General features: G+C 35.1%; 1 protein-coding gene across 1 annotated transcript in view; it reads left to right on the forward strand.

The window, feature by feature from the left end:
- Nucleotides 1–22,153, forward strand: part of MIPOL1 (mirror-image polydactyly 1) — a 151,614-nt gene that overhangs the window by 18,257 nt on the left and 111,204 nt on the right. The window contains exons 4-9 of the mRNA XM_062494999.1: nt 1,155–1,335; nt 4,238–4,373; nt 5,357–5,462; nt 16,594–16,723; nt 20,726–20,759; nt 21,019–21,189. Of these exons, the coding sequence (XP_062350983.1) occupies nt 1,155–1,335; nt 4,238–4,373; nt 5,357–5,462; nt 16,594–16,723; nt 20,726–20,759; nt 21,019–21,189 (758 nt within the window). The remainder of the gene's footprint in view (nt 1–1,154; nt 1,336–4,237; nt 4,374–5,356; nt 5,463–16,593; nt 16,724–20,725; nt 20,760–21,018; nt 21,190–22,153) is intronic.

Here is a 22,153-nt window from a genome sequence, read left to right on the forward strand (position 1 = left end):
CATCTCTTGGGTCTTCTTTCTATGCCATTGGCTGTGTCTTTCCTTGTTTAAGGAAAGAGGAAGCTATTACAACACACTTTAGAGACAGTTTTCAGTGCTTTTTACTGTGAAACTTTGCTTTTAACTGTGTTTACCTGCAGGATGGCACCTTGATATTGATTGATTTGTGGTTTTGGTCTATTTCTAGTGGATTTTTTACTGTATAGGCAGTTTCTTATTATTTTTGAGGAGGACGTTATAAGATGGATCAAATAATATATGCCCTATATTTTATCCAAAATGTTTGGAAACACTAACTTTATTAAATAAACACAGGCCCCAGTGTTTGTTCTCTACTAATTTAAATGAAAGAATGAAAAATACATGCACCTTTTTTCCGTTTCCAGTGGTTTTAAGCTGCTTTCTTTTCATTTTTAATATAATTCTATAATTAAAACATACTTGTTCTTACTTTATGAAAGAGCATTCGTGGTATGTGAATCTTTCTTTCATTTTAATGCGTTGATATCACAAATATGTCCTAAAAATATCTAGTAGCCAAGCTAAGAAAGCTATCACACTCAACATTTTAATCAGATAATTTTTCTCTTTGGAACAATTTCTGCTTTGCATTCTTCAAGTTCTTTAGTTGTATAAACCTGTACCTCACACTCTCCAGGAATAAATAATGATGCTTTAAATTTGTTGTTGCTAATTAGGCTTAATGATACTCCTTTTGCAGCCAAAATGGATTTGAAAGAAACCTCACTATAAATAACAGTCTAGTTATAACCTAAAATTTTCCCTCTCTATAGCAGAAATTCATCATATCTCACTATGGTAGAACTTAATTTTGTAAGAGATAAGTAAATAATTTTCTACGGTCAACATTATTTTAAGAAATCATTTAAGGGGGAGGAGGGTGATGAATTTTTCATGTTTCCATGAGAAAAATCCAGTAAATGGGTTGTAATTCCTACGTCATCCAAGCTGTAGATGACACAGGTCTCATTCCTTAGTGAAGGGATGAAGAAGTTGTGAATCTGAAACTGAATCACTTGTTCCTTTCTGTTACAGTATTATATTCTTATAACAAGCCATTTTCAAATGAAAAATCTCAAGTTTGTGCTTCATTCTCCAAATGAGAAAATGTGTTTGCTTCTGTTCCCAATTAGAAACACACATCTTGGATCAGAAAAAAGAAGACTTTTGTGCTGAACTTCAGTTTGGTAAGAATTCTCAAAAACCCCGAGAATTTTTTATCCAGGCGGAAACTGAAGCACTAAAGCATTCAGAATGGCAAGTAACCAGTCAAAGAGGAGGAGTCCTAACTGACTGTAGTTCTGAAGAAACAAGGTAAGCCCAAGAAATAACCCTCTCTATAGTTTTTTAGATTCAAAATATTGACAATATACACATGGACTTTTGAGTAAATATAGGGAAATTTGCTTCCCACATGAGAATCAGTAAGTCAGCTTTTTACTTAGACTCACCATATTTGCCCTTCTTCCCTTGTGGAATGTAGCATTTCACCTCCGTATTTCTAGCACTCATAGAAAATAATGATCATTGCAGTGGTTTATATCTCACGTTGTGGGTATATCAATGATTGTGATCTCTACAAGAGAATTTTGAAAAGGCATGCTGAACAGATTAGAAACAGATCTTGAAACTTTAGTACTATCTGTGGCTTTACACAACAAGCACTTGAAATATGATGAGTGAGTAGGAAGCAGGATTAAAGCATGGTGAAGTCCAGATGAAGCTGGAAGAGTGAGAATGAGGAGCTGTAATACCTTGTAGCAGTCTGTGACAGGAATCTGAGGATGGTATAATATGATTGAAAAGTTCCATGTAGACTCTGAAGATTTTATTGTGTCATTACTTCTGGTCATTTCTTGTCACTAGTGTTTTTACTGTGCAGTGGCCCTCTATGTCAGTCTTAAGAAATTTATACACTCATTCTGTATGTGACACAATGTATAGCTAGCTGGCTGGTTATACCTTTGACTAGCCAACAGGTTAGGGAGAATGCTTTCAAGTTTTGAGTGACTTAGGCAGTCTGAAAACCAATTTTTAACTGAGAGTGTCAGAGTTGTTTTTGAAAATGGGATCAAGGCTGCAAAGTCCCATTGTATACTTTTGGAAAATACACTAATTCCTCACCAGTCTAACAGATTCTACACCCAGCTTTGTTATCTTCATTATGATCTAACAGTGACTTTTTCGGCAAAACCCAATCCTTAACACTTTTTGATTTTCCTTTTTGCATTAAGGGCAATGCATCCTGCACTAAATGCCAAGTGTAATCCGGAATGCTTAGGTACAGCCCAGCACAGAGTCATCCAAAACTTGTTCATTTTACCTTTCACCGGTGCCACTCCCACTGACAGTCAGGCTTGTATTGAACATGGAGATTAACCTCCCACAGCAGTCAGCATGTTGAACCATCTCAGCTCCAAGTATGTTATATGTAGGATCCTAAAGCTATTTGCCAAAACCTGTCTTTGCCCAAATAGATTGTAATTAGAATATATGTCAAATTTTCTTGATGTAGAAAAACCCAGGAAATGTTGAGTCAGTGTTGATTTGTGTTTTAGATGGTGGTCTTGGTGTACTGTCAATGTGATTTGTCAGTTTTAAGGAGAAAGGAAGAAAACATTTGAGGGGTTGAAAGATGATCATAGAATTATGGAGTGGTTTGGGTTGGGAGGGACCTTAAACATCATCTCGTTCCAACCCCTCTCCCATGAGCAGGAATACCTTTCAGTGGATCAGGCCCATCCAACACTTGAACGCTTCCAGGAATGGAGAATCCACAACTGTCAGCAACTTGTTCCAGTGTCCAACTACCATCTGAGTAAAAAATTTCTTCCTAATATCTAACATAAATTTACCCTCTTTCAGTTTAAGATGATGATGAGTTATATTCAAACTCATCCATGGAAGCATCTCTTCAACATGGAAAATGCACAAGAAACATTTGAGTCATATCTGGGCAAGAGTATCTAGATGCATCTATCACTTGCAGCCTGAAACAGTACTAAATGAAATATGCACAGCAAAGGTTAAATAGGATTTGAAGGATCTTGGAAGGGAAGACATGCAGTTTAAGCTCCTCTTTCACCCATGTGTAGTGTAATACACTTAGTAGTATTTTCTTGGTGTTAATCTCCATGCTGTCTGTTTAATGGGCTTTAGGTTGCACAGCTTGCCTGCAGAATACAGGTCTTAAACTTCCTTCTTAAAAAAACATAGAGAAAATAAATGCAGTGGAAGCAGGTAAAAAAAGGGTGGCTGACTACAGACAACTGTCTGCCTAAGAGAATGACTCTGGAGCAATAGATAGCTTTCTTTATCTTTCTAGGATGTGAATTACACATAATGTCTACACTAGAAACAGGAGCTCAGAAAATACAGTTTTTCTGTGGCTACTTCTTACCAGTTAGTGGCTATGAGGTGTATAACCAGAAAATGCTTAAGAAAAGCAAATGTTGAAAATATTTGCTTGTTCCCCTTCCAGTCCATTCATGTACTCATTTTGCTGCAGTGCCACAAGTGAGATCTCAGTGATCTGTGAGTATCAATGGATAGCCAAGAAGTTTTATCACAGTCTTACTTTGAGACGGAATTTTTCTGGCCATTGAATCTTAACTAAGTTGTCTCTGGCAACTATGGCGACAAATGATAAGTTATTTTAAAACTCCAAGTGGCATGCAGTATGGAATTCCTGTTGTCAGTTATATAGAATCATACCATCATTTTACAGATTTCTTCAAAATGAACTCCTGGATTTTTTTTAATGGATATTCTCATATCAATTCATGTGAAATCATCCTACAAAAATACAAAAAAAAACCAAAAAAAACCCAACTTGGCTTGCTTAAACCTGAGCATCGCTTTGATCCCCAGATGTTTTATTACTTTTTGCTCTGTGTTAAGTAATGGTTTTTAATATTTGCTTTCCTTAAGCATTTGCTGTTTATAGGCTTCATAACCAATTTATATTCATTCATTTTTTGCCTTAGTACTTTTAGGGTATTTATTTACTATTCCATATTTACAGATTCTTTTCAGAGTTACAGCTTTAAGCTGTGGTAGAAGGGCATCCATTTTTTCTGACTATTTAGTACATTTGCAGTGGTTAAAATTTTGTTAACAAGTTTTGATAATTTATTTCTGTGCCTTTTGTTTCAGAGGGGTGGAATAACAACTGTTTTTAAAACTATTTTTAACTTTTTTTCTTTCCAAAATACAGCACTGTACAAAGAAAGGATAACAGGATGCTCCCTGAATTTATATCCTCATGGAATGATGCTGAAGATTTAGGTGGAAAAACAGAAACTGCATTCCTTTTAAAAGAATTGGACACTCTGAGGGCCAAAAATAAAAAGGTACAATTGAGACATTCAAGGTACCAATATTTGCTTTTTTATAATTGCCTTGCAAAACATACATTTTAAACTGTGCCCGATTTAGTTTTTGTTATTTATTTTAGTGCAGCAGTCACTAGCTTCCTGTCATTTTGGATTCTTAGCATCTTCTTAACAACTATTTCTCTGTAATTAAAAAAAAAAAAACCTCCAACCTACTCTCCAACTTCTTAAATCAATTACATAGATTTGCACCCCGGGTGAAAACCAATGAAGATCAAAGACTAGACCAATATTTCATGGATAGAATCTGGAACTCATTCTTCTGATGCTTATGTACATGTGGCCTAGATAATTAATGTGCTGATAACTCAGTTTTATTGAAGGAGAGAAAATTCCATCTTCCTTGAACGCTGCATTGCTTCTAGTGTTAGCTGTGGTTGAATGTGCCTAAAGAATCTAACAGTCTCTAGTCTTTCCATGAAGTGTCATTGAATATTCAAGCTCAGATATCTGTCCAAAAACAGATTTAGTGAATACCCTTTAAAAGAAAGGCCTCTGTATGTGAATGAATACTAGTCTTCTGTCTGATGCAGAACATGAAAAAATATGCATTTACACCAGTCTTTTCAGACTGTGATGTCTGTATCTTGGTAGGAAACAGGCTATTCATGCAACCACCTACATTATATTCCATACAATTCTGAACTTCCTTAGCGAGAGGGACTACAGCTGGTGATACCTGAGGAAGAGAATCACAAATAAAAACAATGGCATATTCATTGCTACTTGTTTCACAGAGCAAGAAAGGCCAGATGTTAAAAAGTATATTCTTAACATTTGTTTTTTAAACAAATAAATGCAATAAATTTAACTTCTTTTTTATTGCTTAGTGTTTGTATTTTGGGGATGAGAAATTGTTATTTGCAATTTTATTGTGGTTGGAAGTACTGGTCAAAAATTTCAGCCAGATGAGAATCTTACTGTCCATTTGTTCAATTCAGCTTCAAGACAAGCTGGCTGAAAAGGACAAGGAGCTGAAGACAATGAAACTGGACTTAGAATTGCAAGACAGAGCTACAGAAGCTAAGATCGCAGAGAAGATTGCAGGTACAGTAGGCAAGCGCTTAACAGATGGCTCTATGGCTCATACAGTACCCGTGGTTGCTATATGACGTGGCCTAGTGAATGTTAGCTTTATTTGCTAAAGGAGGGAAGATTTGACTTTTTTTTTATGTGTGGCTGTTTAGAGTTGCTTAGAAAATAGATGGCTTTAACATCCTGGTACTGGTATTAGTAGGAGCTTTACCTGTATTCATACTGATTTGGGCATTAAATGCATTGTTAACACCATGTCAATCCAATCACAAAAAGGTTGTTTGTTTTGTTGGAAGGTCCTGAACAAACAAGGGGAAATAATGATTACCAGTGCCTCTACCTTTCAACCAGCAGTTCAAATACCACTTATTGTTTTAGCTGGTTCAGAGCAGTACTACCCCCTCCCCGTGTTTGGAGATAGTCTCGCATTCACCTCAACTAGAGACCTGTGCTGTTCTTGAAAAATCTGCTCTTTTGGTAGTTAAAATGAATTTTTGTGAGATGATGGCATATATATCCAGTGAATGAAGTTTGTGTGAATTCTCAGAAGGAAAGGTTTTTAAGTTTATAGCTGAAAATGAACGTGTGCTTGTATTTCTTGTTAATTGTTCTTTGGATAGACATACAAGTATGGAGACAGTTTGTATTCTATGCTTGTGGAAACTGCTGATGTAACGAAGCTGGGCATTTCTATTATTGAAAAGTGACTGTGTATACAGTGTACCCAATATATGAAAAATACTCTAAGGTTTTCATGAAGATGTTTAAAAAAAATTAATGAGAGTGCTTTTATAATTTCATTGTATCACTTGTTCAGAAAGAAACTGTAAGCTTGGTAAAATTGTTTCCTTATAGATCACACACGCTTCATAGAGTATTAATAGTTCTAATAGCTGGCTCCAAAATATTTGTACTAAAGGGAGGAGTAACTGTATTCAGGAAAATGGAACAGATAATAAACTGTCTAGCTGAAAAACAGATGGCTGACATTCCACTTAATATCAAACTCCTGAGAATATGGTATACTGTGTATATTACAGATGGAAAAGAGAATTCCTAGGTTTTCTGTGGTGGAGGAAGGGAAAGTAAAATCTAACGAACATCTTTGGAAAAAAATGAAATACAGGCATAATTTTATTTTTATTTAATTTCACATAACTGATTGCTTTATTTTCAGAAGAAAGAAAAATCTGCACTGTGTGTATCATTGTTATATCCACTAGCCAAATGTTAATGCAGATTGTTTGGCTTGAATATGAAGTTTGTGTTCTTCCTGGATATTTGCCCAGTGTTTTACCTCTGTACTTGATTCTGTTTGGTGTAGGTGTTCATTGGTCATTAAAAGCTGCTAAGAAAGGTGTGTCAAAAACAAGGATAGTTTCATTTTCATGGATACAGTTGAAATACTTGTTAGCAAATTGTTGTTTTCCTACCCCTACTGCTGAAACTTTCTAATTATGCCCTAAGCATTTTTTTCTCTTCAAAACAGAGTGGCATGAATATGGGTATAATAATTTAACATGCTTATTCTGTTTTAAAAGCAAGACTAAACCAAATTTTAAAGAGAGCTACATAGAGTAATAACAATGACCTTTAAAAAATAACCTTTTTTTCTCCTTTTATGAGTACAGGAAGTTTAAAATCCTTTAAATGCTGAAGAGAGAGGGCAAGAGGCTCCTTGCTACTTAAACTGTTTGCCAAAAGGAAGCATTGTTAATATTTCACAGTTTTTTTTTTTGCTTCCTGTCTTACAGTTCTAAGAATGCTTCCAAATTTGGATAAATGGTTTAAAATCTGGAATTATGTGAACCAATTTGTGGAAGCCTCTGTGTGTCTCTCCCATAAAAGCCTTGGGGAGAGTTCTAATGGACAAGCAGAACCTAATAAAGAACAGACGGTGTGTTTAAGGAAAAACTTATCCCCCTGCATTAAGTTCTTTGAGGAAGGGAGAACACATGCTGCTGTGATTTCAGGTTACTAGTTAATGTTTAATTACTGCAGTGTGTAACACATGGTAGAGTGGAGCTTGTAAATATGGGTGTTTGCATTTTTATTATTACTTAGTACTGGCTTTATGATAAGTAAGTGACTCCACAAAATTATATTGTAAAGAACATAGGAAAGGTACACCATAAAAGTGTTATCTACTTTGAGGGATATTAGGATTCTGTTTTAAAAAGTAACCCTCTAATTGATAGGCTTTACCTAAACAAGTCCCATGGAAAGAATTGAAAAATGAAGACAAAGGGTATTTTGAAATGAAGCTACAACTGTCTACAGAAACAAGTAATCCAAAGATTTTCAATTTATGATTTTTACATTGTTCAAAGGGAAAACTGAAGAAAAAAAGGATAAATTTGTGAAATGCTTCATGAGAAAAGAAGAAAAAGTAGAATTAAGGCAGAAGAGATACATAATGGAAGTATAATATTGTGTGCAGTAAATAACTTATTTTCAAAACATTTTTGTTTTTAAATTTTGCTGGCCTTGAAAATGGATTTTAAAACTTTCTTGGGTCTCTATCTCTACGTCAGCTAGTTATGGCTAAAGAAAATCAGGTAATTTGAAGTTTTGATTTCAGACTTTTAAGTATTAGAGACTATTATTTCTGGTGGTTATAGCTACCACAGATTCCTGCAGTTTATTCATTATTCTTCTGTTGGATTTTGTGTCATTCTGACCCAATGTCAGAAGGTACTGTTAGTTTCACTCCCTGTCATGAAGAACAGAGATGGAGGCAACATCAGGAAAACCCAGGGAAGGGTCCATCATAAAAGAGCAGACCCCAGGATAGTGTAACCAAAAAAGGCAACACCATGAATGAAGCGGGTGTGAAGAATGTCGAGATCTTGAAATTTGGGTGTGCAGAACTTTCACATGTTGAACAGAAAAGGGGGTGGGTGCCACCTGTGGTGGTGGAAAGGGCAAGGAGCATACATCTTCCAAGAGCAGACTGGAAAATCAAGATGGAAGCATTGCAAAGGAATATGTCTTCAAAACAACTAGCGGAAAGAACAGATCTCACTTTGGATGGATGTACTAAGTGACTTCATTTTTTTTCCTAATGGTAGAATCAAACAGGGGATACATAGGAACTTTTAGAGGAAGGAGCTGGTTGATTGTAAGGGAGAGTGATAGAGCATAGTGGTAACTTCTCTAGACTGGAAAAATATCAAAGCCCTATTCTCACAGTGCCATTACTGCAGTAAGATATACCATAGTTAGAACAGGAGCTCTTGGAATGTTTTTGTTGCTGTCAGAGTATATATTGAGACTAAGAATAATTCTGAATGAAAATATAATAAAAATATTTATCCTTAAATCTTTCTGTAACAACAGCTATTCCATGAGTTGGGTTTTCTGCCAGTATCTAGTAATACCAAAATTTAATACTTTTTAAAATCAACATCAGCTCAGCAGGATTGAGTCCAGCCCTGTTAGGGGTTTCACAGCATTTTTAATGCCTGAAAGGTGTATTAGCTTTCTGTAGATGCTTTCTGAAAGACCAAGGTAATGATAGGAAATACAGTGTGGAAAAAGAGGAAAGCAGTACTTCTAACATGGTGGTATATATTACACAACTTTCAGTCTCTTGGAAACTATGGCAATATACCTACAATGAAGTCCCTATTTCAGGTCTGTATTTATGAAAATGTTGTGAATATACATTTGTGGTATTTTGGAATTCTTGAATATGGTGTGGCAATATTCATGAATATTATTTGAAGTTTTCTAAATTCACTTGAAAAATAATTACTGAATATGCATATGCAATAGATTTAATAGCAAAAGTAAAAACAAATATTCAAGTGGCTGTTAGCTTAGAGTTAATTTGATTTAATATCCATAAAGTAAGAGGAAATAAGTAATCTTGCCAGTAATAAACTTTGGGTGGCAATAACTTTCAGCACAGAAGAAAAGTATTTTCCATTTCTTCAAAGCTCACTTTAGAGTCCCTTTTTAGATGTTATTTTTCTTTCCTGCATGTCATCCATTAAAGATTAGCTGTGGAAGGTTGGAGCATGGAGAGATTATGAATGACAGAACAACTCCTGCAGAATAATAATCAGTTTTTGGTATTTAATGCTGTTTGACTTTTGCAGACACATTTCTTATTAACCTTTGGTACAAACAGAAATCCAGGTTCCTGATATCTCATGGAGAAGATGAATTCAAGATCCTCTTCCAATTAAACTGAAATAAGGCCAATATTGGGCTTTAGCCAAAAGAACTCAGTAGTTCCCAACTCTCATGTTTATAAACCTAAATATGAATGATATTTTACAGTTTAAGAAGGTAATGCATATACTTCCCTAAACCAGTTTTCTGTGCATAATTTATTTATATATTTAGTCTATATAATTCTTAGTGGGTTTGTCCTATTAAATGCTCCACTATGGAATACTAATTCCTGAATATATTTTTCAAAATATTTCCTGATAAATAACCCAATTTTGAAAATAGCTGCAGAATTTGAATCCTCCGAATAGGAAGGTAGGCAATTCATCTAAAGAATAGAAAAATCCTCAAGGTGGGGGCATTGTGACTGAGAAATTCTTGGCTTAATTTTTAACAGCTTAATTTGAAACAATGTGATTCTACCTTCAGATTGTCATAATTGTTGATCGTCAAAAAGTTGCATACAGCTCTTTGAAGTACAATATACGATGAGTTGGCATGGATTAAAATGTCAATTACTAAGCTGTTTATCAGTGGAGCTTGTATGTAGAAAGCAAGCCAGTTTCTTCTGCATTTTTTATGACTAGTCTGGCCCTTCTTTCTCCCACACAAGCACTAGATGAGCATAAAGAATTGGGTTTTATTCAGGAATAAAAAGGCCTGCAAATGCTCTACTTCTTGGGGTATTACAGAATTTTCCTTTAACATGACAAATTATAACTTGCAGACTTCAATGCAGTGCTTATATTTTCCCCCTAAAAGTAAATGTTCAGGCATCAGCAATTATTCACTGAAGAAAAAAGTTTAACAGCATTATGGTTTGAATTTTGAAGTCAGCTGTGTTTAGTGTATTAGAGGCAGAGGCTTAAGTATTGTACAGGGATTGGCTTTCACAAGAACTGCCTTGGGGTCTGTGTATAATACTCTCTCCTATTCTTTTCCACTTTATTTTTTTTAATTGAATTGCGATCTGAGTACACAAAGAAAACCCTATGCAGAGCTGCCACTAAGCAACTTTAGCCTTTTATTAAGAACACTCTTTTTTTAGCATTGGAAATGTAGGAGCAGATGAATGCTATGCACTAAATACATACAACAAACACAAAGTAATAAAGAAGTCAGTGTGTTCTATCAGTGTTTGTTCAGATTGCTTTATCTATAAAGTCACATTTAGGTGTAAATTACTTTTAGTCTATAACTCCTGGTACAGACTGATGAAAACTCTTAAGTAGTTTTCCTAAGATCTTCTTATCACTATTTTACTTTTATTTTTCAGTTATATGTCATAACTGAAAGTAAATAAATGGTAGCTTTCAAAAAAGAGCAAGGAACTTAAGTTGTCTGTTTCGTAATAGAATATGTCAGCACTATTTTTAAGTTGACAGTGAGCCCTGGAGCTCCTGCTAGTTTGCCATTAACCTGAATAAGAACTCTATAAGGGCTTTAGAATTTGAACATTTCTGGGGATTACCTGCATTTTGTAACATGTATAAGCAGAGACCAAATAATGACACATTTTAAAGGCTTTCATGGCAATTCAGTGGGTTTTTTTCTTAATATTTCAGAGTTGTGGCACAGTCATTAAATTTAGTAGAAGGAAATCTCAGAGGATTTTGATTTCTAATTTGAGTGGATGCCAAATACATACATGTTCGTATTTCTGTAAGGAGAACAAGCATGTATCCATATGGTTAAATCAAATTTAATGTATCTGTAAAACTGACCTTTATTGAAAACCAGTTATTGTAGTGTTATAATATTTGCTCTATCTTCTGAAATACAGTAGCTGTGGATAGTGATCTCATATTTTCTTTATAAGTCCTGGACTGTGTTTTAATTTTACTCAATTTTACTTTTTTAAATAAGTAATGTGAAATGATTTCTGTTGTCATAAATGTTTTTAATCCCAACATTTTTGTCTTTTGCCTCTCTTTCTCAGTTTATTTTATTTACACAGATGACCTCTAGGAAATAAGCAAACAGACTTCTATCCTGGGAGTCAAGCTTTCCTTTCTTCCCCCAAAGTTCCATGTTTGGAAAATCATGAAGCACTGTTTAAACTAGAATGATTTCCAGCACACCTTCTCAGTACTGCTGTTTTAAAGGTGGTTTAAAAAGTATAGGGGACAAGTTTGCCAAAAGAATCAGGTTCAACTAAGAAAATATGTACACTGCTTTGACTCAGTAAACTCATACTTGGTATGGTTCATCTTCTTCATATTTACTTTTGCCCATATTAGAAAACAATTAGCTTACTAAACAAATTTGAGTATTTGGGATAAAAAAATCTACTTTGAGTCTCTCTCATTTGACTAAGAATTACATGATATTTGATAAGCTTGTTTAAAAATGGACATATCCAAATATTATTGTAAACACCCATTGATTTGTTTTACCTGCAATATAAGTATTTTACTTAGTTGGCTTACATAGTAGCTAATAATATTTGTTAATGTAATTTAACTGCTGTGAACCTTTACTGAACAAATATTGAAATTTATACAAGTCAAAGAAAGAGAATCTCTAATGACTTTTGTAAAAGCTTCCATTTAATAGTTAAAGAGAAAAGTTTATATGACATACCAGATGCAATTAACAGTAGATTTTACATTTAATAAAAAGAAAGAAGCATATGTATTTGCTTTATTCATTCCATCATAATTTGCATTAGAGCTGTGGGTGTTTAATGAGCAAATTCCAGCTAAAATGCTATATTGATTTTCTAAGTGAACTTTGTAATAGCTATCTACCTTACAAAAGCTCTCTGTTTACAATTGTTTTCTTTACTAAAAACTAAAAATGTTTTAGAATTGATGAGTTTAGCATAATGATTCTTTTAAAATAAAGAGCTCTTTTAGAGTATGCAGGGGTTTTAGTTACAAGGAGAAAGATGTTAATAAATTCTTCCAAAACAAATAAAGTTTATACAACTAAATACTAGTGCTGTACTTTTATATACTACAATATTTGCAAGCATGGGAAAATAATCCTTTTTTTTCCTTCATTCACTTCTCTGGGATTTAAATAGTTTAACTCTTTAATGCCATTATATATGTATGAATTAGTAAATGACACCATTTATTCTAGCTTAATACTAGACTACTCATGCTTCATTTCTTTGTGTCATTTTCTTACCTGAAATATGAATTCTGTATGAATTTGTGTTTCTTCTTGGTCAGGCCTCAAGACAGAAAGGATAGGGGTCATTGGGATGCCACTAGAAGGCCTCCAAGGAAAACCTTGTAATGTCAGCAGGAGAGTTGGTGGAAAAGTATCTGTTTTTTCTTTGGATCAGGTGCCAAGTCAGTGTGGCAGTATGGAGTTAGTATTTTGCTGGATAGGTTACATCTTGAATGGAATTTAGAAGCATGAGTTGGTGTTGCTCTCAATTGGTTTTCACCACACATTTTTAAGAAGCACAGAGATGATAATTGGATAATTTTTACTCTTTCTAATATGAAGGAATTTCATGTCACTCTCATAGACTCTAACTAGACAGCTTATACATCACTTGTTTTCCTAGATATGGGGCAAAATGTTTTGCTTTGCTGCTACATTGAGACCTAAATATGTATGTTTTTCATTTATTTGAAGCATGCTGTGGTCCTTATGGTCCTGAACTTCTGCTTGTAACTCATCCACAGCTCAGTGTGAATGGGGCATGTTCAGACTACCTGCAATCATGTGATTGATTGATTGATTGATTTCCTACTATTTCCTATAGTAGGAAAAAAGGAACTAATAAAATATTAAATAAGAGTCAGAATTGTATAGCCATTGGGTAACAAACATCAAACCTAAATTCAGATTTGGCTGGTGAAGAAATCAGGGGACTTCATCTTCTGTAGACCATTAAAATTAGTTAGATGAGGTCTTTGAGTATTTTTTAAATAAGAAATTTATTTTGGAAGTGTCAGTATTACTGTGTTATATTAAAATGCCATGTATCTAAATACCTTCTTTTTTTAACTTAGATTACTATGCAAGCATCTTACATGATTTTCTACATTTTCCTTAATCTTGGTATTAAACAATTGACTTGCAGTATTACTTTTAAGAAACAACCAAAAGCCAGACACTTGTAATTGATACAGAATGACTATAATTTTTTTTTAATACAGTTGGTAGATCTGGTCAGTGGGATATTTACACCAATGCTTTAATTTAGTGGAAGGATAAGAAAAAAACAATAAAGAGTCACTGAATTTAAGTAATTTTTCATAGCTGATAGTTAAAATGCAGTGTTTTGTAATAGACTTTTGAGTGGGGGAAGGGTTCACTGTTAGCAGTTAGCAATCTGAGCTGCTATCAGGGATGGTAAGATTTTAGATAAGTAAGATGCTTAAATAACTTGAAAAATATATTTTTCTGAATGCTTGCATACTGTTATATCTACATTACTTTGGTTTAATGACAAATAAGTAATAATCTGTTCTTTAAAAGCCTGTATAGTCATTATTACCACTGGCTATATTTACAGAGAGAAACTTAGACATGCCAAAAGACGTGTACGCTACGTGTACATGTACATTCAAGATCCATTGCAGGATCAACAAATTGTGGGTTTTCTAAATTAACAAATTTAGGATGTTCTAAGGTCTGACAGAAGGGGTACACTTGAAGAGGCCAGAAAGAAGTTAACTAAACTGGAAAATAATTAACCTCAGAACAGTAGTAAGTGCCAAATCTTCAGTTATTTTAGACAACTGTATTCATTGCAGCTGTTGTTTTCAATGTGAAAATTGCATAGTATTTCCACTTGCAGCTTTGTGGAAAGGATTCTCTGTGAATTGTCTCTGTTATGATGCCGGATAAATTGACACCATTTACTGGAAAATCTATAGCAAACAAATATATTAAGATACTGATAGGCAATAACTGCCATACAGAATGAAACTGCTTGTGTATTCCAGATCCAGTCAGGACACAGCAGTGGCACTGTAGTTTACACAGGCAGTCATTGCTCTAGCACTAGTTTCCCTGCCATCACACATCTCAGCAATCAATGTGGAAGTCTGGTGAGCTGAAATGCACAGCCTAGGTTACCTCATAGGGTTTTTTCTTGTCCTTGTTGAGCCACCTACCTTTGCAGATATCAGATGCATTCTCTGCAAGTGCTGCAAACTTACTGCTGGATACCAGCCAGTGCAGTGTTATAGCTGCCTTACTCCTGTCTTGGTTTTTCCGTTCCACATCAAGCAAAGCTTTCCTGTTGCAATCAGGGGAAATAAATCTTCAAGGGAAAAAAATACACTATTCTTCTGGATTAAAGATAATTTAATAAGTGTTCATTAATTTTTGCATACATTTCAAAATCTGTGCTTCCAATGCTGAATTTCTTTTGGTGGTGTGGTTGGGACACAACTTGTTACAGCTCTGACCTTCTGACTAGGCTTGTAGCTCCTCTGCAGACTTTTTGTGAGGGAAGGGACTGCATTTTCAGAAGTAACATTTAGCCTTTACCTGTCTGATTTTATGTAATCTGCTGTTAGCCTGCAACCTTTTGCTAAGCCTGCAGAAGGTACTTCCTTACTCCTCAGTGACAGTTTTCTTCCCAGCTTGAGGGCAAGGAGGTTTCTTTTTTCTTGGTACTGATAAAATACATTTTTCCCAGCAATATAGCTGTTACAGAAATATGTGCTACTGTGTTTCTACTGTTTCATTCTGTGAAGAACAATGTAATATTTCATTATACAGTCCACTATGAAGTTTTTTTGTGCAATAATGTACAGAGGTGTAGTAAGAGTAAAATAGCAAATAAAGGTTAAAAAGTTAATATCAATTTAGGTAAGATTGGAGGGACATAAGTTCTAGGCTTTTAGTAAAAGGGAGAAAGTAAAGAGGGAGGAAGCCTTTCTTTGAGATCTTAATGTGTTAAGCAGTGGTTGAGAGAGGAGCAGATAGTTCCGAAGGGAGTAAGGAAGCCTAGCAGCAATGGCTTAATAGAGAAAGTTCTTGAGAAATAAATATCAAAATTTGAAAAACACTATAGTGTGATGTTAGGAGACTATGCCTATACCCCAGTTTGACAGACTAGAAGGGACAAGGAGGATGGAGATTTCAGGAGCCTACCGATCTCAATTGAGTTTTTTGAGGTTCCAGTGAGAGAGGATATAGTCCTCTGTCTTGGAGTGACAGCAGTCTTACAGCATCCTGAAAGACTCTAGGCATTTTGAATGCATGGTTTTATGATGACTGTGAGGAGAGATTTGCAGTATTGCAGAGGGAAATGATGAAAGTATGAATAAAGATTTTAGTGGAGGCAGGGTCGAGGTAAGGATTCTGGCAGTGTGCCAGAGATGGTGTTAGGCATATTGACAGGGGAGAGGCAGGGAGAAAATGTAAGCTCAGGATGAGGAATGCCTTGAAGGTGTTAGTTTGCTCCCAAGGATAGACAGTAAATCTTAGTTTATTGGTACCTAATGCTCCAAGGTCCATGTATGCTGTAACAGATAATATAACAGTATATTACACAATAAAGTAAAGGCTTGGCAGAGGAGAGATGCCAGCTGTGCCACTCTTGTGGTACTAGAGACAGACTATAAAAATATTAGAATTTTTAATATCACTATGGTACCCTGATAGGAAGCAGTCTGATGGTAGTAGTTTCAATGTATGATTACTTTTAACTCTGTGTCCTAGGAGAAGCTTGCTAGTGTCTTATATGATTCTAAGAATTACTTTTCCATTAAACAAGTATTCAGAATGCCCAGCAAATCACTTTCTTTCTCTGTTAGATTTTATAGGGGTGAATTTGAAAACACATAGCTTTAATACCTTAAAGTATTGACTAACAATTAACAGCAATTTAGTATTGTATCTAAGAAGTAATATAGACCTTATGCAGAATAATTCAGGGTTATTGGAGAAGTGTTGATTTTAGGAGGTGGTGGCAAGGGCCAATGTAAGTGCATCTAATAGTGCTTTTCCCTGTCAAACTTGTTTGTTGAACACACTTTTGCAGCTCTGGTGCAAGAAGTTTATTCTGCTCAACGGGAACGTGATGAGGCTGTCATGGCAAGGCTTAGGTTAGCCAATGAAGAGAGAGATGAAGCATTTCTACGAGTCCAGCATTTAGAAGAGTCTCTCAAAGAGTAAGTATACATTTCCTGCACCATGTAAAAAGGCTGTTGTGTCGGTCTGTGACAGTCATAAACTGCTTAATAGTGCTTGTAGGAAAACTTAGCACATTATTATCTGTGCAGTAAAATAGACTAGGGCTAGTCTTGCTATGTTATTGGTTAATTTGTTAGCTGTTCTGTAAAACTGTATTTTTCTCTGGAGATTGAGAGAAGGTGAATAATTTTGATCACAAAAATTAAAAAAATAATCAAAACCTTCAGTATTGATTTACTGAGGGAGAAATAAGATGAATGTGACATTTTATAGGGATCTTTTGACACAGAGTACCAGAATGTCAGTCAAAAGTTGCAACATATAGGAAATCAATCAAGTCTGTAAGCCCACTAGACATTTCCTTCAGCAAAATTTCTACTAATTATATGGGTGTCACAGTAAAAGTATATTGGGGTTTTTTCCTATCTTTAGTGTGGAAGCAGTTTGTAAGTTAATAAGGATACAATTAATAGTTCATAGGGTTTTAAGTATGCCGTTTAACACAAAGAAATAGGCAATCTTATATTAAATAGAACTAAGTCAGGAGAAAACTATCAAGAGTGGTTTCTTTCTCCCTTTGGGATATAGGCAGCTTTGAAGAGGCAGTTTACTTCTCCATACAATCCCTGTCCATCTGAGTTGTGATGATCTTGGTGATCATCTTTGTTAGTCCCTCAAAGGTTAGTCCCACAAAGACTAGAGTGACTGAGAAATTTCTCTTACTTTTCTTCCAGGAAAAATGCAAAGCAAACAAGCTTTTCATGTCAGAAGACTGAATAGGTGCAGTTGTTAGTTAACTAAATGACAGGCAATTATGTTTTAAATAATTGATTCTACTGAGAACACTCCTCTTTAGGGCAGAAAACCAGTCATCTTCTTTTGGGTATTTTTACAGTTAAAGCCAGAGAATATAATCTAAATTAATTTCAATAATCTGCACATAGCTTGTCCACCATTACTCTGTAGAATTTACAAGTTACTAGGGTTTGTCACAGCCTCAGTGTTTGTCACAAGTATGGCTCAGCAACAAAATTAGGAGATTGCATACCCACAAGAATTAGTACATGGTTTGTTAAATGTCTATACAGAGCCCAATTTTTGTGCATATATATCTGAAATCTTGTCTTAAAAATCAATCTCTGGGAAAATTATAGATGTGCTTTAAATTCCTGTAAGAGGCATTATAAATCTGAGCCTTCCTTGACTCTCCAAATTTTTTTGCCCGTCTTCTATGTTCCAAGAGTAAAGAAAGTTTTGTTTGGCTCCAAACATCACATGATCCTGTATATAAATAGTTAGCATAAACTCAAGATCTTTGATCTTAAAGCACTCAAGTAATGCAGAAAATTAATTATCCTGGTCAACACACCTGGTCAATGACTTTTGGGTTTCTGGCATGTTGCTGATTTTTCTGCAGTGGAATCCATAGACACATGAGTGGGAGTTCTTGACACACATGAGTCCGTCAGACCTTTGACCCCTTCTGTCTGCTTCACTCATGTTCTTGAGAACTGACTTAGTTCTAAGCGAAAGTATGAGAAAAGAGAAGAAACTCCATTTGTCAGAGACCATGCGTAGTACCTCCTCAAAAGCATGTCATTGCAGAAAGCACTGGATACACTGGTAGTGCCAAAGTAGTACTTGTTCCCATGAGAGTCAGTAACTCCCTTGACTGATATTTTGAAACCAAGCTATTACATTTTATTGCTATCATTTAGAGAACAGCAATTGTACTAGCTGTCATCCACTTGGGTGTTCTTTCCGAAGCTTTATAGAGAGGTCTGATACCCTGATGCCATTCAGAGTCTCAGAAATGGTATAGGAGATTTCCCTGTGGAGAACACCAACTTTCTTTTGTAACTACCACCCTTGATAGTTTCTTCCTTCCTTATGTTGGTTCAGAAGGTCAAGTTCCCTGTCTCATATGTGGAACACATAGAGGTTTGGGGTTTTTATAAAGAGCATTGGCTACTTGTGCCACACTCATCAAGTTTTAGAGCACAGGTCACTCTTTCCATCTGCTTTGGATTTGTTCCAGTCAGAGAACTTTACAAGAGTGCAGTATTGAACAGCCTGCCAGCCTTTATCAAATGCTTTAATGCTATCTTTGAATTAGCAGCTGGAGCAGTTCTATTGTCATTATTTAACTCTAACAACCAAAATTCTTTCAGCCCTGTTGTCCCTAGGGGTTATGTTATCAGAATGTGTTCAGAAATGGGAGATGCAGAATCCTTGGTTACTGCTGTTTAAAGTCATGAGGTTTTCATTCATTTATGCACGGGGCAGGGAGACCTAGCAGGGCAAATGCACAGGTCCGGATGCTACTTTTTAAAAGATACTGTCACCTGAGGAGGTGTTTGTATACCTACAGACAGATCCCTTGTGTCAGTAATATGCTGAAGGTATGTTTATGGCAGAAGTTTATGTTTTTTTCCCCACTCCCATTTCTCCCTAAGGTGTCTTGCTTACCCAGCCTGTTGGTTGGCTGGGTGATTTTGTTGACCTGCACTTTCAGCAGTGTAGAAGTCCTCTGGAGAAGCTGGGTCAGTCCTGCCAATTTACTTTGACAAATACCATTCTTTTCATTGTGAATACAAACTACCTGGAAATCCATTTTTAAGTCCCACATGAAGTGGCACTTAAAACAATGTAAAAACCTAAAGCAAGAACTCTACAAGGATCCAGCTCTCATAATTTATTATAGTAATATAATAATTAGTGTTATTATGTTTGTTATCTTATTATTTGTGTTACTTTATGAATATAAGTCAAACCCAGCTAAGGTTAGCTTTTACTTTATTTTGTTTAGTTCTGCTGCTGCCTGAATATTTTGGAATAGTTACTGCTTTTGAATGCTGTATAAATATACCAGCTATTATGCACTGATAGCATATTCTGAAATAATTATTTTTATTTTAAAAATTTCTATACTGGTTGATTTACTATGCCTTATGTACTGTTATCTGCTAAAAGTAATGGAAAGTGTGGTAGCATGCCTATCAAGTGTTCTACAATGTTTGCTAGCTAAAGTCATGGCTTTGGACCAGTGCCTGTCGCAGCACTGTTGAAAAAGTGATGCTGTTAGGAAGATGTTTAGTGGCACTACATGTGTCTTAAAACATCATAGGCTACTTTTAGTAGAAATCACCACTAAATAAGTAGCAGTGGAGTAGTAAGGTAACTTTAATATGCTCATTTTTTCCAGAAGAGAGATCTCTGTCCATTTAACTAACTGTAGGTAAAATAAAATGTGTACTATCCCATTCATTAGATTTTTGTGCTATCAGTTTCTACTTTTACACAGCCAGTGTTCAGTGCTGTATGACTAAACTCCTCGTATCATCTTTGTATTTGACAGGTCAATATATGTTCTGTTGAAATAAAAAGGAAGGAAAGTGCAGGCAGGTTTGTTCCGGAATTAAATAAGAACCTTGCAGAGAATTGGCTTAGTTTCGTATTGTATGCAAGATAGAAAATCAAAATATTTTTAAAGCAACTTCAACTGATTTGGGATTTTTGCCTCATTTTGGAAGAAGGAGGTGTAAAAAGAATTACTTAAAAATGAAAAAATCCCTATCAACAAAAGTCATGTTCTGTTTCATTTGGGGTGCAGTAAAAACAAAACAAAACAAAAAAATCATGTGAAAGTTGTAAGCCCAGAAATAAATAAAATAAAAGCATCAGTCATTTCTATCACTGGGGAACTTTTTTCATCTAAGCACATGTGAACAATTGATCCTTGTAGTCATATATAGCAGTAAACATTAATAACTTAACAGTCTGAAGTCAGCGCAGAAGATATGGAGCATTATTGAAAGATGGAGTCGAGCAGGTGGCACTTTAATATGTTCAGTGTCATGGTTGACTCTAAAGACTAGTAGAATGAAATTACTTGAGGTTCTAAAGATTTAAAAAGCGAACTCATTTTGCTGCACTAAGGAAATGCTACTGATCAGGCTTTCTGTGTCCCTTTTTTCTAGGCTAGAAAATATTAACCCTGAAGAAAATGACATGGTAAGCCATTCTCTGAGGAGATTTCTTGATGTCAGTCTTATATCTTAGAGGCTTAAGTTCAATTGAGTGGGTTTCAAGAACTAAGATGTGGGAAAAAGAAGAATTGACACACTAATAATGTACATCTTTGCTGCAATATGAAAATTCAATAACTTCACTCAGTCAATTTACAATTCACATGTGCCTATTAATTAAAACCCTATATTAAATAAAATATATTAAAACTTCATGTCTGACTAACATATAATGCTGTTGGTAGACATTACAGGAATTACTGAACAGAATAAACAATGCAGACACAGGGATAGATATACTGAAGAATGGAGCTATAATTCTGAACCGAATACACAGGACCAAAGAACGTAAAAAGAAAATAATAGCTGAGGAAATGAATGCAGTAATAGAACAACGGGATGCTGCTTTATCTCAAGTAAGTCTCTACAAATATATAATCACTCAGTAGCAAATTTCTTTTTTTTCTTCTGTTTTTGTTTTTTGTTTTGGGGTTTTTTTTGGTTTTTTTTTTTTTTTTGGTTTGTTTTTTTTGTTTTGGTTTGGTTTTTTTGAGAGGGGCGGGGGTTGGTTTACTTTTGGGGAAGAAAATTATTTTGTTTACTTCTCTTGAAAATCTCAAAGGACAGCCCTTTGAGTAAATGTCTGATTACTGATCAACTTTTTCTTCATGACAGTAGTGCCCATTAAAATGGCATCACTGTGTTTTATGGGAGAAGTTGAGTTTGTATTTTTGTGCTTCATTACTATGTCTTCTAAAACAAAATAGTGAGTTGACCAATCTAAAAAGCTATTAAGAGCTTTGTTTTTCAGTATGTTGTATTGGTGAAAAGCATTGGGTGACAGTTATCTGGGATGGAAGGATTTATAAAGGGTTATAAGTAGCAAAAATATACATTAAAGGAAGATAACAGTACCACATGCAACAATGCAAGAAATTCCTCCCCTTGTTGCTTTACATTCAGGAGATAAAAATCAGCATGTGGTCCTTGACTCTCACAGTCTTACCCATCCACTATGTGACTTGAAAGAATCTGGGTTCTTTTTTCTGCTCAGATCACTCATTGCCTGCAATTTCCTATTTTGAGAGAACAGTAATTGTCTTCATTCTCTTCACCATGAAGAGAGTCTCCTTGCTTTTCTCATCTCATGGAGGAGTTTTTCTCTGTTGTTATTTTGGTTTGAGTTTAGGTTTTTTACCCACCATTTTCTAAATGGAATTTTAACTCAATAGGAATAAGTTGTAGGGAGGAACAGTCCAAGTAGGGAATGTATCTCCTAAGAAAAGAACTTAGACTGGATGAAGGTTTTCATGTATTTATGCCAGGCAAGAAATTTCATCTGAGTCTTCCAATACTGAAAATTTTGATTTTTAATGTAAG

The sequence above is a fragment of the Cinclus cinclus genome, chromosome 6 (genome assembly GCF_963662255.1).
Source record: "Cinclus cinclus chromosome 6, bCinCin1.1, whole genome shotgun sequence".
NCBI lineage: Eukaryota > Metazoa > Chordata > Aves > Passeriformes > Cinclidae > Cinclus > Cinclus cinclus.